Genomic DNA, 15,548 nt, shown 5'->3' on the forward strand with positions numbered 1-15,548 from the left:
TGATCAATGGATTCTATGGAATCGATGGCTGAAATTGACCAGTGTATGGGCCCCTTAACACTAACCCTAACCTCTCTAGTGCCTATCACTAACTTTCCCCTCTCCTCTGTCTAACTAAGCTTTCTACCCCTCCAGATCCTGTCATCTCCAAGAAAGTGATACGACAGCAGGGAAATAGTAAAATGGCAGGAAATACATTTTGCACATTGGCCCAACAATCTTGGACTTCGCCCAGTGAGGTCACGACTAAATTGGCCATTTTGAAAATGCCCGGCCAGTTCCCACTTCGGCCAACTTCTGGCTTTGGCTGTAACATATCCATAAATATATTGCTGAGAAATTGTAATGATGATAGAAAAATATAAAAGTGACAAAATTAGTAACTATCAAAAAAACTTAATGCTTAAAATGAATTCCATCCTTAAGATGGCTGCCTTTCTGGCAGTTACTAACGACTTATCTTATTTACCAACTCCTCAAATTTTGAGATTTATATTATCAGCAAAAATGGACATCAGTAATTAGACATGGACGTCAGCAGACATAACCAATGTTCTCTTGACCGGTTGATTAGAATAATGTCAGCAGACATTTTGACTCCTGATATCAATGGCGTAGAAGATTTATCTCCTAACTGCTCTGAGATACGTTTCCCAAGTTCATCAAAAACACATCTTGGCTAGATACATTTCTTGGCCTACAGCCAACAGTCTAAGTTTCTTCTAAATCCAAAGGTAATTATATAACTGTCCTTGTATAAGAAAGAGGTCAATTATATTAATCTCATTAATTTAATTAAAATGTGGTTAGGTAGACCTCTTTGTATAATAATCACTTGTTTCTTTTTGAAATAAAAATATAATTGTTTCCCGTGTGTAACTTGTTATATTTGCCAAAACAAAAGTATCTTTATACTTCAAAGCCTATCTGGAACCTTGAGATGGGAACATTTCATTATTTAAAATAAAGTTTTGTTTTTATTTCAATTCCATGTGTGAGACCTTGAATTTGGTACATCTTATTTCAAAAGAATACAACATTCTTTATTAATGCAGTAATTAAAATGCTTCTTAAAAATTTGGAGGAGTCTATAGAATGTAAACTATGGCTGCATATGAATATAATGCAGGTTATTTAAAATAGTTAATATTAAAGAAAAAGTAAAATTAAAAAAAAAAAAAAAAAAAATCACGAGATGCTAGTCTACTACTTTTTCTGTATAAATAACTTGTGAGGCCATATCTAAATTATGGGATACCGTTTTGGGAACCATACTAAAGGAAGGACATTGAAATAATAGAACAGGTTCAAAGACTGGCAACTAAATTAATCAGAGGGATGGAAGGTCTAACTTACCAAGAAAGGTTGGAGAAACTGTTCATTTAGCTTGAAAAAAAAAGATGCCCAAGGGGTGACCTGATTAACTTCTATAAATACTTTAAAGAGCAATACAAAAGCTTGGCAGACTCACTTTTTTCCCCAATGCTTGTACAAAAGGACAAGGGGATACAATCTGCATATTGAGGAAAAAGGTGTTGCCGTCTATTTAGGAAAGGTTCTTTACAGTAAATATGGAATATTTTACCACAGGATGCAGTTATGGCAAATTCCATACCTGAATTTAAAAGTTGGCTTGGAGCTTTTCTTGCACTGAAAAACATGCAGAGATATAATGACTAAGTAAATCTCAGCAGAGTTGATACAAAGATTTTAATCTGACTGCCACCTGGAGTCGGGAAGGATTTTTTTCGGTTTAGGAGTCAATTGGCCCACGCCTTGCAAGGGTTATTTGCCTTCCTTTGGGTCCAATGGGATTTGTGAGGGTACAGAACAGAAATGTACCAAATTTTTGCTCATTTATTCAGGTTTTTTTTCTACTGGTTGGACTTGATTGATGGAAGTCTTTTTAGTCAACCAAACTAAAGGAACCCATACATTATTATTTAGTATTTGTATAGCGCCGATAGGCCTGAACGATTTTAGGAAAAAATTTAATTGAGCGATTTCTGTCCAAAATTAAGATTTCGATTCATGATTTCCTTCAAATCAAGCTTTGTCCCCCCCCCCCCCTTTGTGCCCGTCTGTTCCCCCTCTGTCCCTGTCTCTCATTGTGCCCCCTTTGCCTATTCATGCCTCTTCTGGGTCTTTCTCTTGTCTTTGTGTCTCTGTGCCCCCTGTGTCTCTCTTTGTGTCTCCTGTGTCTCTCTCTGTGCCCACGCTGTCTCTCTTTGCCTCCTCTATCCCCCAAGTTGCATCAGTTCTGGACATAGCTTCAAGCACGAGTCCAGCGATGCCCGTCTATCCACTTTGCCTGCTGCAGGCTCTAGTGCACGGCATACTTCCTGTATATCATGTGACATACAGGAACCCGAAGTTTTGCCAAGCACAAGAGGTGGCAGAGGGCGATAGAGGATGGAAGGTATGTCCAACGCTGCACGCACTGGGACTTTAGGAAAGTTTGAAGGCGCTTCTTCAAACTTCCTCATGTGGAAATGACGTGATCGCGATATTTGCAGCTTTGACGATTCTGAAATTGTGATCTTGGTGATCGCGATTTCGATTTAAATTCGATTTATCTTTCAGGCCTAAGCGCCGACATCTTCCGCAGCGCTGTACAAAGTATATTGTCTTGTCACTTAACTGTCCCTCTGAGGGGCCCACAATCTAAGCCCTACTATAGTCCTATGTCTATATTGTGTAGTGTATGTATTGTAGTCTAGGGCCAATTTTAGGGGGAAGCCAATTAACTTACCTGTATGTTTTTGGGATGTGGGAGAAAACCGGAGTACCCGGAGGCAACCCACAAGACACGGGAAGAACATACAAACTCCTTGCAGATGTTGACCTGGCTGAGATTCAAACCGGGGACCCAGCGTTGCAAGGAGAGAGCGCTAACCACTATGCTACCGTGCTGCCCGTCATCAGGTGATATATGGTAAGATCAGCCACGAGACAGAGTTCGCTCTCTCTCTCCCTTCCTCTCTGATTGAATCTTATCACAGAAGAATCTGTTGCCTGCCCATACACCACAAAGCCATTTCCGATCGATCTGAAATCGGCCTACTGCTGCAGCCTCTGCTGCTGCCTGGCCATCCCTACAAGTAAAAATGCCCCCCCCCCCCCCCCCTCACTGTCAGCCTTTACCATGATAGCCTGTACCACATGGCACAAGGTGCCATCAGTGGGCAAGAATTTCGCTAGTGGACATGTGAAATTTTAAAACACGGGCTTGTTGGGGACTTTACACTTGAGAGTGGAGCACCAGCAGAGGTAAATCTGTCATTTTATGATACCAAACGCTGTTACCCAATTGAGCCCTTGCAAACAAGATTTTTTTTTACCGATTTCAGGTCGAAACCGATGAAAAGTCAATGCTATATAAATACCAAATAAATTAAAATAATAAATACCCAAAGAAGCAAGGGGGTAAACTGGGTGGAATTCTCCTGCTGCTTGGTATTGGAGATTTTGCTAGTCAGATGAAGCAGAGAAGACTACAGAACTCTGCTCATTATTGAACTCAAAATCAATGCTGGTTAATCAGTGTTAAAGTGAACCCACGGTGACATGTGACATGAGATAAACATGTGTATGAACAGAGCCAAGCACACAGATAACTAGGCTTTTTTGTTGTGTGGTTGAAAGATTTAAACTGCAGGCATGCAAGTGACAGTTCTGTTGTTGGTTGGAATATAATGTAACACTCACAGATAAGGGATTACAGCTATAAAGCTTTTTCCTGCAGAGACAGGCCAAACTCTCTAAATACATACAGGGTGCATTTCTCTAGGTTTTCCTCCTGTCTTGTACAAGAGCACAGGTTCACCTTAGCAACCCCTGGGGCAGAACACTCAGCTGGTAACTAAGGAGCGTTTTTGTACAGGGGAAAAAAAGTTTTCAGAAAACTATTTAAAAAGAAACAAAAAACAAAAACAATCATTTCAGTCAACCAGAACTGAAGGACTGTGATGTTCCTAAGCTGTATAAATTGACCTATTTAAGTGCAAGTATTTTGCAAAACCATCTATGGTATATAAAGCTAATGCTGATTTTGTAATACCAAGCTGTAAAGGCTGGTTCACACTTCATGAAATTCCTGAGATCTGGTGATATTTTACAGCTGTGGCAAAATGCTAGGACATTGTAAACTATAGTATATTGTTCTCAACAAAGGTCACTTCACCCTGTAGCCTGAGGCTGTCTGGCCTCTCTAAAGTCTGCTGCAAGCATTCTGATAGAGCGGAGAAGAGACAGGACCTAATTCTGAAGTCAATGGGAAATGCCTGTTAGCAGCAGTGGAATGACAAGCAAATGCCAGTCAGCGCCTTTATTAAAAAAAAAAGCCATTCAGTACCAAGTAATTCCCATAAATGTGCTTATCAACGCTGGCTCTTTTCCAGCACTTCGAAACTGAACGCGCCCTAAGGAGTAGTACCTGTGTTATCAGTGTCTGCCCCTTGGAGAACAAGAAGCCAGCTCAGAGTGGATACACTATGGCAGCTCCCATCAAAGTGGGATGCTTATTGGTGTCATTAAATAACTTATGGAGTATATCTAGAAAGCATCTGATTCTATTTTATGCCGACATCTGTGCTAATGCTCTGCCTCTAAAACTTGAGTATTAGAGGCAGAGCATCAGCCCAAGTCAGGAAACGGGCATCATTTATAAGGGAATGAAGATGGCAACCTCTGTTTTTCGCTCATTTCAGTTTCCCTATAAAGGCCCGTGTGAACTTCTGTGAGTAAACTCTAGGTACATTATCTATTCTTTATTAATAACAAATATCACTAAGCTAACCCATCCTTTTCCACCTCCCTAATTAACAATTAAGTCTGTATCTGAACAGTTTTACTTCCCGCTGCCTCCCAAAACTTGCATTCCTTCAGGGGGCCTCCACTGCCACATGTCCCTAGTATCAGTGTGAGGAGGTCATTGTATGCAGCAGCCCTCAGGCTGCACTGTGGTCAGAGTTACATGGAGGAGCGTGGTGCAAGGAATGTGATCACATGGAGTGAGGGTCCACCATGGAACTACAGCTAGGACACTTAGCAGCACCAGCACTCAAAGAGAGGGATCTGGGGGGGGGGGGGGGGGGGGGGGGGGGGGATGGAGGGGGAAAAAACCCTTTAATTAGGAAAGCATGAGGTTTCTCCTTCCAAGGTTTCATCCATTTTACTTATAAAATATCCACAAAAACAAGTAACCATGGTAAGTATAGGGCCACTTTAAGTTTATAAATGTTTAGGATAGACAAAGTGGACAGTGAAGCAAGTATATAAACAATTCTTTATCTACAAAGTTTGGAAATACTGGGTCATATGCACAGAGATGGTGTATCTAATTTACAAGGACTAATATGTATTTTGAGTACAGCTTACCAATTAACAAGGCAATTTGGGGTGAAAAATCGTAAAGTCTGCAAACAAGCATATCCCAGGGCTAAAATGCAGGAAGCAGTCTATAGTTTTACACTATTCTATCCAATTCCAGGAGAAACAAGCATTGTAATTTTGGAAACTATGGCAACAGGTAGAATGGCTGCAGAATGTTGGTGATGTCCTGTGTCCCAATCTCTGCGAATTTTCAACACACCATGGTGATAAACTAACTGGAAAATGTGTTCCAATAGTTACAAAGATAGCAACAAATAAAACATTTTTTGTAGAGAACGGAGGAGTTTGAACCCGATTAGTATTTATTGCTGGTCTTCATTTTCTGCCCAGGGACTACCAATTCCAATATTCAAGCCACAAAGTTCCAGGAACAGGGGTAAAACTGCCTTCCATGGAGACAGGCTGCAATGAATCCTCTCCAAAGTTCCAATCACTCTCCACACTTCAAAACTAAAAAATATTTTCCAGGATTTGAGCTTTAGCAAGAATATAAATGTATGTAATGGATAGTAGATTTTCATTGATATTTTATGATAAGACTCTGATGATGTAGTTCGAACACTTACGTCTGCAATTATAGGCACTACTGAGCAAAGGTTCACATACATGGTCCAATCAAATGCCATGTGTAGCTCTGATACATCTGTAGCAAGGAGCTGAACTTCCTCACACTGCAACAGTGCCATGCATTGCAACTCTTTTGCTGTAGCCCAGTAAGAATAAACAGTAACTAATGCACACAAATTACATAGACAAAGGGCAACAAAGATATTACACGTTTGGACAACAAACCTTGTTCAACGTACATATAAATGAGACAGCAAAGAATGATACAAGATGAAAGCATCCAATAGTTTGATGGGCTAATTAGATGGACCAAAGAGAGAGAGAGGGAATTGGAAAACTGTACATTAGATGGTACTGTGTGCTTCACTGCATGGCAGAAGAGGGATCGCCAAGATCAGATTATAAGCTTGCCTAATGAGATGAAGTTACAAATTGCACTTTTAGATTTCTAAGGTTGGTGAATATGGAACAGATTTTGGAAGAGTGTTCAGTGGGAAGGGAGAGTTACATGAGAAATCCTGAATACAGAAGTGGGTAGAGGTGGCAAGGATGGATGAATATAGATTATCACACAGCAGACTGCGTTTAGGATGGCATCTGAAAAGGATTGTAGCGATGTATAGTAGAGCCCACATTCAAGAGAGCTTTGAAGGTAAAAGATTCAGAAGCTCGACCTGCATCCTTTGTTTGATGGCCAATCAATGGATGGATTGACAGGAGCAGCATCTGAGGAATGAGAAGAAAGGTGGGTGAGTGGAGCAGCAGAGTTCAGCACAGACTGGAATAATGTCAACCAGTTGACTGGAAGTGCACAAAGAAGAATGCTACAATAGCCTAGTCAGGATATGATGGTACAGTGCACAGCATCTTAGTTGCATGTTTCATCAGGAAGGATGCATGAGATTTTTTAGTTGGAAAGGACAGGTGATTGTTAAATTCTTACCAAGATGTTTTAATGAGTCATTTGAGATTATTCAGATGCAGCAGAATACATTGTAATTATGAATGTGCGCGCCACACCACAAAATAAAGTAGAAAAATAGCGGGTTAAATCTTGCATGGGGAAGGCGAATGAACGATGTGCGGTTCCCGAGCGGGGACACTGCCAGTGTGGCAGTAAGAGTTTCATTGTGCTCAAATCTGCCTACCAAACCCTGCCAGAGGAACGAACCATTTTTTGTTAAAGCAGGATTCTAAGGTTTGGAGCCCACTTTCAAAGATTTTTTTTTCTTTGACGTTTTGCAGAATGTGGATTAAGGTTAGAATCTTCTTTTCTGAATGTGTACTGTTGTCTGTGTCTCCAGTGAAGATTTCTCCCCACTTTCTGTCCCTTGGACCATCATGGATGTACAAGGCTGAACCATGCTGGTACCTGAGACAGGAATTAAGGAATAGAAATTAAAAGATCCAAGTAGGTTCCAATTCTTCCCACTCAAAGTATTTTGAATCCGAAACAGGCTCTCTGCATGTGGGGTTGATGTGGCTCTAAAGTTTAAAGCTAAAGGCTCGCTATACACCAGCTGTTCTGGATGTAAGCCTGGCTTCAGGGGCATAAGGAGATACTTTGCATTTCCAGTAGCAGTGCATTGTGGGTAACCACAAATGTTCACTTAAAGTTGAATTACTGCAAATACCTTCTGTTTTAAGAAGGCAAACCACACCAAGCATTGCTTTTTAGTGGGAGGGCTATTCGGTCTCTTTTAGTCCCCTATTATTTCCTAGTGCTTTTGGGTCTCCCTGAGCTGCTTGGTTACTGTCTGGTTGGAAGAAATGTATTTTCTGTCAGGAAGAAAACACTCCCAGAGGAAAATACAGACAGCAATTAACATTTAAGAGCTTTTAACCCCTTTCCAGATGATCTGAAAACTCCCAAAAGCACCATATGGTGGTGCGGGTGGATAGCAGTTTAGGTACTAGTGCCAGATATCTAAGAGGAGGCTGCTGCTTTATTTCCGAAGATATGAACACCTGCAGGATGTGCACAAAGAAGAGGGTGGAGGGAGCTTCCAAAAGCTGCAGGAAATCAGAAGTGGTAAAGTACGCTGGACTGTTGCTGGATAAGCTGAGGGGACACAACTGTAGACGTACTTGATACCCAGTTCAGTCTAGTGTGTGTACAAGGCTTTACTGCTCCTCTGGAAACCGACTTTACTAACAGCATCAGCTTTCTCATATTAAACTGGACTTACAGTGAAAGGGATATGGAAACTTCAATTTCATTTTCTGTAATCGATGCCTATTGTCTGTTCAACTGTGTGTTCATACATTAAAAGAATGTCACCCACATGTAACTGGGACTCAATCCGTTGGATGACAGTTTGGACCTGGGTGCTGTACAGATACCTTGCACAGCAACAGCCTTACAACACATTCGGTTACTAAGGAGACGGAATGGTGGTGCATGGCATAATGGAGCAGCTTCATGAGGGAGTGGTTAGGAGAACAATGCACTTTCCAAGACCGTCCAGTGCTCAGGATCTCACAGCAACACACTGGTGAGGCTGTACACATGGTAAACTCTTGGCTGCAACTGTCCTGATCAGCCACATCAGCGGCAAACCATCTAGTGTGTGAACAAGGCTATAGAGAGAGTATAGCACAAAGAGTAGTGAAAAGTAGGAACATACCACCGTCCCAACTGCATCCTTGAAGGAAGATTTTTTTTTTATGTTGGCCCCCATCAGTGAATGAGCCGATCGTCATTCTCTGTCGCTAACTACACAAGTGACGTGATGCCCAATGATTAAGTAATACTTGTTTCAGCATTTCTGTTAGTTTTTAAAAAATTACCCAATTCACTATAGTGCTTACTACACCATTGTATTAGTTTCGGGGTTGTGCTAGTAACAAACAGCTTTATATTGTGTTTTGAATACTAGTACTCATTAGCAAATTGGTCCTCTCCCCAGCTTATGCCTCTCTGCCACTGCAGCAGTCCATGGCATCTTAAGGCACTCCATATCAACTGCTATGCATAGAGTGCTCGAGGAGGCCCAATCTAAAACTTGCACTAGGACCCATAGCTCTTCAGATAAGCCACTGGTTCCTCTAAAGTCAGAGGGATAGGCGTTACTACAAAAAAAAAAAAAAAATCATCTATCTAGATTTCAACTTCTCTTGTGGATTGAAATTATGTAATATAAAAGGCATTTCATCACTGCCAAAGCTTAGGAATTCTAGTTATATTAAGATGCTTTTGGGAACAAAAAGCTCCTGACCAGGAAGCTGACACTTTACCCATTCAGCCATCCCAGCATGTCATTTTAAACGTGAATGCCTCAGCATGTAGTCTATATAATAATATTCATTGGAGTTCCATATTAGCCGGGTTCCAGCATGTATCCCTGCCACCTTGTGGAAAAAGGCCTCTGCCTTTTCTATATCTGATATAGAAAGGGGCAGCGCTATTTTTTTTCCCAAAAGGGCAGGAACTGCACACCAGAACCCAGCTGATACGCGGTAAATCTTGTAAATCCTATTAAACAATGTGTTGGGAGATTCTAACTTTTAAGCAATAGCATACCTCGGTTTTATTGTTATGTACACAAGAGATGCATTTTAACTAAACTTAGGATAAAGCTGCAGAGTAGCGGTTAAATAGAAATCAAAGCTAGTCCGTGATAAGAGTACTTGTAAAGGGCGCAGAAAGGAACAAAGAACATTGAACGTCCCTAGACAATCTAACTGTGGGTACAGCTAAGAGTGTCTCTGCAGGAGAACAAGGGGATTCTTCCACTTTTACACATTCTCCATGCACAATCTAAACCAGGTTTAAGGGTAACAGACAATGTGCGCAACATTCTCAGTGGATTCCCAACAGCTTTGCGGGAAGTGCCTATGTGGAGCATGGTATCACTGAATAACTTGATTTGTAGTCACCAATCACAAATTTAACAACTTATCAAATTAATTGATTTCATGAGCAAAGGGAGCGCATAAATCTGCATCAACGCAGAATTCTCTGCATCTCATGGACCATCCCTACTAGTGACACAACTACACATGAGGCCTTATGCTTACAGCAGGGCTATTATATGTAAAAGGTTCTTAGTCACAATACAGATATGCATGTCTGATTTTAGAAAATATAGTGACTGCTTTATTGCAGCAGCACAAGTAACTTGTTTTTTTATTTCATTTTTGTGGACTAAGCTCTGCAATAACTGAATATATGTTATTTATGATGACTTATCTAAGAACAACTTATCATATATTCTCGTTTAAATGTATTAGGAGTCAGTCAGTGCAATTTTTCCAGACTGATCCCAGTACCCAAAAATTGCTTAAACTCCACAGCCCTGTATGGAGGCTGACATACAGTAGAATCCCTTTATAGTAAACTCCAATGGCCAAGGAAAAGTAGTTTGAAATGGTCATACATTGTATATTTATACAGATGCATTTGCTGGAACCTTAGGACTGAGTTTACTATATGCAGAGGTCTACAATATCAGAGTTTACTATAACAAGATTCTACCATATTTACTCCCATTCTAACAATGCAAATTACCTGAATGTTATGCAAATTACCTTCATCTAATATATTTAGCCATAGCCCCTGTCCCGAACAAGCATGCAGATCCAATGTTTTTGACTGAAGTCCGAATGGATTGGCCTCATGCATGTTTCAGGTGTGGGACAGACACACCACAATAGGGACACCCCAAATTTATTGTTAGGTGTTCTTTCAGTTACAGTCATTCAGAGCCCTGAAACTTCAACCCATACAGTGAGACAAATAAAGATAAAAGGAATACAGTCCAGCTTCATGCAGGCTCGTGTCTATACAAGCACATTTATGCCATCTCGCTTATCAGTTCAGACAGAAACCCTTTATATGGGCTGGTTTACAGTGAATATGTTGCAATGAGATTTAGCACAAAGCATCTGATGAACAGCACAGGGGCAGGAATTTTCCATGTCTCCCGATGGGTCAATTTACCAGTTTTAGCAGAATTTTTTTTCACAACACTGCTTCATGCATTTTTGGGGGGCCTTGCAGAATTAAAGGGAAACCGAGATATAGGACATATTGAAGCCAACACATTTATGTCCTTTTAAAGAGAACCCGAGGTGGGCAAATGGGACACAGAGGCATGTTCTCTGCCTCATACCATGCCATTGTGACCCCACACCGCCGCGCTATACCGCCCCCCCCCCCCCCCCCCCGGGATTAGTAACATCACGTCGCCATCTCTGAGGTAAACACAGGGAGAGGGATTCCCTGTTCAAAAAGGCCGCCAGGGGCATTCTTACAGGATTTCCAGAGATGCCATTGGGCAGCTCTCTCTCTCTCTCTCCCTGGCCAGGCCCCCTGACTCCCTGCACGCTGGATGAGAGAATAAATCTCTCATCCCAGCACCGTGACCCAGAGGTCACAAAGGTAAAAGTGGGCCAGTGCGGCCCACAGGAGCCGCGGTTTTTGCAGCTACCTGACCTGCTCAGCCCCACGAATCAAGTAGCCTATTTTTTTTTTTCCATTTTGAGCCCACCTCGGGCTTTCTTTAAAAGGACAACTGTATTTTTAAGCAAAAGTTGCCCAGCAGTTCTGCTGATCCTCCGCCTCAAATAGCCACAGCCTCCGAACAAGACCAGGTTTTGACCAGACCAGGTTTGACACAAATCTATTTTTGGTGTGATTCAGATACTACTGCATCCTAATAGATCAGCAGGACTGCCAGGCAACTGGTATTGCTTAAAAGGAAATAAATATGGCAGCCTCCATATTTTTCTCACAATGGTTGTCCTTTAAACAATGCACATTGCTTGGCTGTCCTGCTGATCCTCTGCCTCTAATACTTTTAGCCATAGACACTGAACAAGCATGCAGATCAGGTGCTTTAACTGAAGTCTGTCCGGTTAGCTGCATGCTGGTTTCCAGTGTGATTCAGCCACTACTAACCAGAAAGATCAGCAGGGCTGCAAAGAAACTAGTGTTATTTAACAGGAAATAATGGCAGCCTCCATAGGACTCTTACCTAAGGCTCCTTTCAATACATAAGCCCATAACAAACCTGCATTAAAGCTTTATGTACGTATTCAGTGTAAACCAACCCACAAATATATATAACAATGACATGTACAGCATTTTTATAGTGCAAGAGTAGAAAAAAAAATGATGTTAACAATGACATGATGACAAAGTAATCAGTTTCCCATAATTCACAATGCAACTCACCAAGCATCTTCAATCAAAATATTTTTTTGTCAGGGTAGGCAGATTAAGGCATATCTCTCATGCATGTTTTAGTGGGAACATAAAAATTGATCCGAAAAATCCACCAATCCCAAACTTTTTTCTTTTTTTTTTCAGAGAAAAAAAAATAAATTGAAAATTTGATCATATTTTTGGAGCAAATTAAAAAAAAAAAAAGTTTTAATTTCTGTACAACCGATCATTTTTATAAACATGCCTCTAAAATGTTATTGTATTGTGTGTGGCCACCTTTAGAGTAATTGCACCAATTATTTACATGTCAACTTTCGGGCCCATATCCACTGATCTTGAATCTGGCGGAATCTGCAGCGTCTCCCCCCTAGCAAGATGCATGGGGAAATGCTGATCTTTCTGGTGGCTTGCCCTCCAGATCGCACTTCAGTGCAAATCTCGAAAGAATGCTGCAGATTCCTGCAGCACGCAACCGAATCCCTATAGCCATGCATGGCACAGCTTAGCGACTCAGGCTGCAGCTACACAGAACGGGAGCCATGGCTAAAATGGTATGGATTAGATTGTGAGCTCCTTTGAGGGACAGTTAGTGACAAGAGATATATATATATATATATATGCAGTGTTCTCCCCAGGCTATTTTAGCCGGGTGCTCCACCCGGCTGGATTTCATGACCACCCGGCTGTCATCGGCTCACCTCCTCAACTCCTCCTATGCTGTAAGCACAGTTGCCCTGCATTTTCAACTCGCCCCACCCGGCTACTTTTTCCTGCCACCCGGCTACTATTTCATGCCACCCGGCTGGAAAAAAATTCTGGGGAGAACACTGATATATATATATACACATACATATATATACACATACATATATATACACATACATATATATATATATATACACATACATATACATATACATATATACATATACATATATACATATACACTGTACAGCGCTGCGTAATATGTCAGCGCTATATAAATATAATAATAATAATAATAAATCTGTTTGTTTTTAAATCTTTGTGTTGAGGCAAGACAGAAAAACAGCCCGTTACAAGATCACATCTTAACAGCCACTTTTTATAAAAATAACAGCACTCAGTCTACACATCAATCCTTTGTAACAAAGCATAGCATAGCTAACGCTAACATTGAAACAATGATCATGGTCATGAAAAGGACACGGCTCCAAGTGGAAATAAGCCCTAAAGTTGCTGGTTTTCTTAAGTATAGTAATATAAACATACAATGAATCACGCTAGCCAATTCAACCTGAGAGATTTACACTGTTGTGACAAATTCTTGCCACCATGTTGCAATGGTAAATTGAGGTCCATGCTCAAATTTCTGCTACAAAATGAATAAAAAGGCAGCAGGCCAACAAATTGCTGATGTTTGCAGGCAGCTGAAGAAAGAAAAGATCTCGAAACACGGACTGACTAATATAGTGCATGTGTACTATTTTTGGTGTGGCTATTCTGAGGTTCAGTTCCTGTGTGCATGGCAGCATGTCCCTCTATAAAGATCAATTGTGTAGTGTTGTAAGAAAACCATACAAGAATCAAAAGAGAAATCATCCACACATGCACAGAAGCTGCACAAAAAGCCTCAGAATAGTTGAAGCATAAGTGGACAAGTTAAAGTGTATTTCAAAAGGCAGTCTGTACACTTCTAAAAAAAAAAAAAAAAAAAAAAAAAAAAAAAGACCATTAAATACAGTGTTGCCCATAATTATTCATACCCCTGGCAAATTTTGACTTAACATTACTTTTATTCAAACAGCAAGTCAGGAAAGGGCCACAAGGCCATATCTAAAGATTTTCGAGTTCCAGTGGCTACAATGCAAAGTATTATTAAAAAATACAAGATGTTTTGCACTGTGGAAAATCTTAGAGGATGTGGTTGGAAGCCAAAAGTGACACCTGTGCTGGCCAGGAGGATAGTGAGAGAGGTGAAAAGGAATCCAAGAATCACCACCAAGGCCATCCTGGTGAATCTGGGCTCTGCTGTTGGCAATGTCTTAAGGCAGACAGTCTAATGCTGCATACACACTTGAGATAAAAAAAGTCTTTGGAAAAGGCAAGATCATAGACCAATTTTACCCCATTCCGTGTAGTACGAGAGCCATACTCTACACAGTCTATTCTATGGAGCTGCACTCCCCATCAGATAAAATCTTTGCAAGATGCTGCACACAAAGATGCCTGTACACATTCAAAAGATCATTATCTGCAAAAGATCTCTTCCTGCAATAGATCCATTCCTGCAAAACGCATTCATAGTCTATGAGATCCGCAGATCCTCATACACACCTTGTTTAACCTTCTTGGCGGTAACCCCGAACGTAGTTCGGGGTAAGCCGCCGGAGGGTGCCGCTCAGGCCCTGCTGGGCCGATTTGTTTAATTTTTTTTTTTGCTGGACGCAGCTAGCACTTTGCTAGCTGTGCCAGCACCCTGATCGCCGCCGCCGCGCGCCCGATCGCCGCTATACGGTGCGGCGCGCGGCCCCCCCCCCAGACCCCGTGCGCTGCCTGGCCAATCAGTGCCAGGCAGCGCCGAGGGGTGGCCCGGGACTCCCAATGACGACCCGACGTCAGTGACGTCGGTGACGTCATTCCGCTCCGTCGCCATGGCGACGGGGGAAGCCCTCCAGGAAATCCCGTTCTTTGAACGGGATTTCCTGATCGGAGATCGCCGAAGGCGATCGAAGAGGGCGGGGGGATGCCGCTGAGCAGCGGCTATCATGTAGCGAGCCCTGGGCTCGCTACATGATATAGAAAAAAAAAATAAAAAAAAAACTGCCGCGCTGCCTCCTGCCGTATTTTTTTATACCGCCAGGAGGGTTAACAGACTTCATCTGCATATCTGGAAATCATCTGCAGATCTGAAAATCCATCCTGGTGGATCTGATCTGCAGATGATCTGCAGATGATTGCCTGTTAAACAAGGTGTGTATGATGATCTGCAGTTCTCATAGACTATGAATGCATTTTGCAGGAATGGATCTATTGCAGGAAGAGATCTTTTGCAGATGATCTTTTGAATGTGTACGGCATCTTTGAGTGCAGCATCTTGCAAAGATTTTATCTGATGGGGAGTGCATCTCCATAGAATAGACTGTGTAGAGTATGGCTCTCATACTACATGGAGTGGGGTATAATTGGTCTGATCTTGCCTTTTCCAAAGACTTTTATCTCAAGTGTGTATGCAGCATTACAGACACTGCACACTGCTGGGTTCCACGGATGCAGTCCAAGGAGGACAACGCTTCTCCAGATAAGGCACACAAAAGCTTGCTTGGCCTTTGCAAAAGCTCATCTGGACAAACAAGACTTCTGGTCTTCTGTGTTATGGTCAGATGATGCAAAAATTGATTTGTTTGGTCACAATGAGGTTTCCTTCATTTGGCGTAAA

At 41.6% G+C, this 15,548-nt stretch overlaps 1 protein-coding gene across 7 annotated transcripts in view; it reads right to left on the reverse strand.

Annotated features, from left to right (window-relative positions):
- C3H15orf39 (chromosome 3 C15orf39 homolog) overlaps positions 1-15,548 on the reverse strand; it is a 51,730-nt gene that overhangs the window by 22,566 nt on the left and 13,616 nt on the right. Inside the window, exon 3 of one of the 7 annotated variants that reach the window (XM_068275616.1) lies at positions 6,636-6,687. The exons of 5 other annotated variants lie outside the window; for them this stretch is intronic. In XM_068275616.1, the coding sequence (XP_068131717.1) occupies positions 6,636-6,687 (52 nt within the window). Of the gene's footprint in view, positions 1-1,615; positions 1,651-6,635; positions 6,688-15,548 lie in introns of those variants that run through there. One more of the 7 variants, XM_068275620.1, reaches the window with a different exon arrangement.

Source organism: Hyperolius riggenbachi, chromosome 3 (assembly GCF_040937935.1).
Source record: "Hyperolius riggenbachi isolate aHypRig1 chromosome 3, aHypRig1.pri, whole genome shotgun sequence".
In the NCBI taxonomy this organism is placed as follows: domain Eukaryota; kingdom Metazoa; phylum Chordata; class Amphibia; order Anura; family Hyperoliidae; genus Hyperolius; species Hyperolius riggenbachi.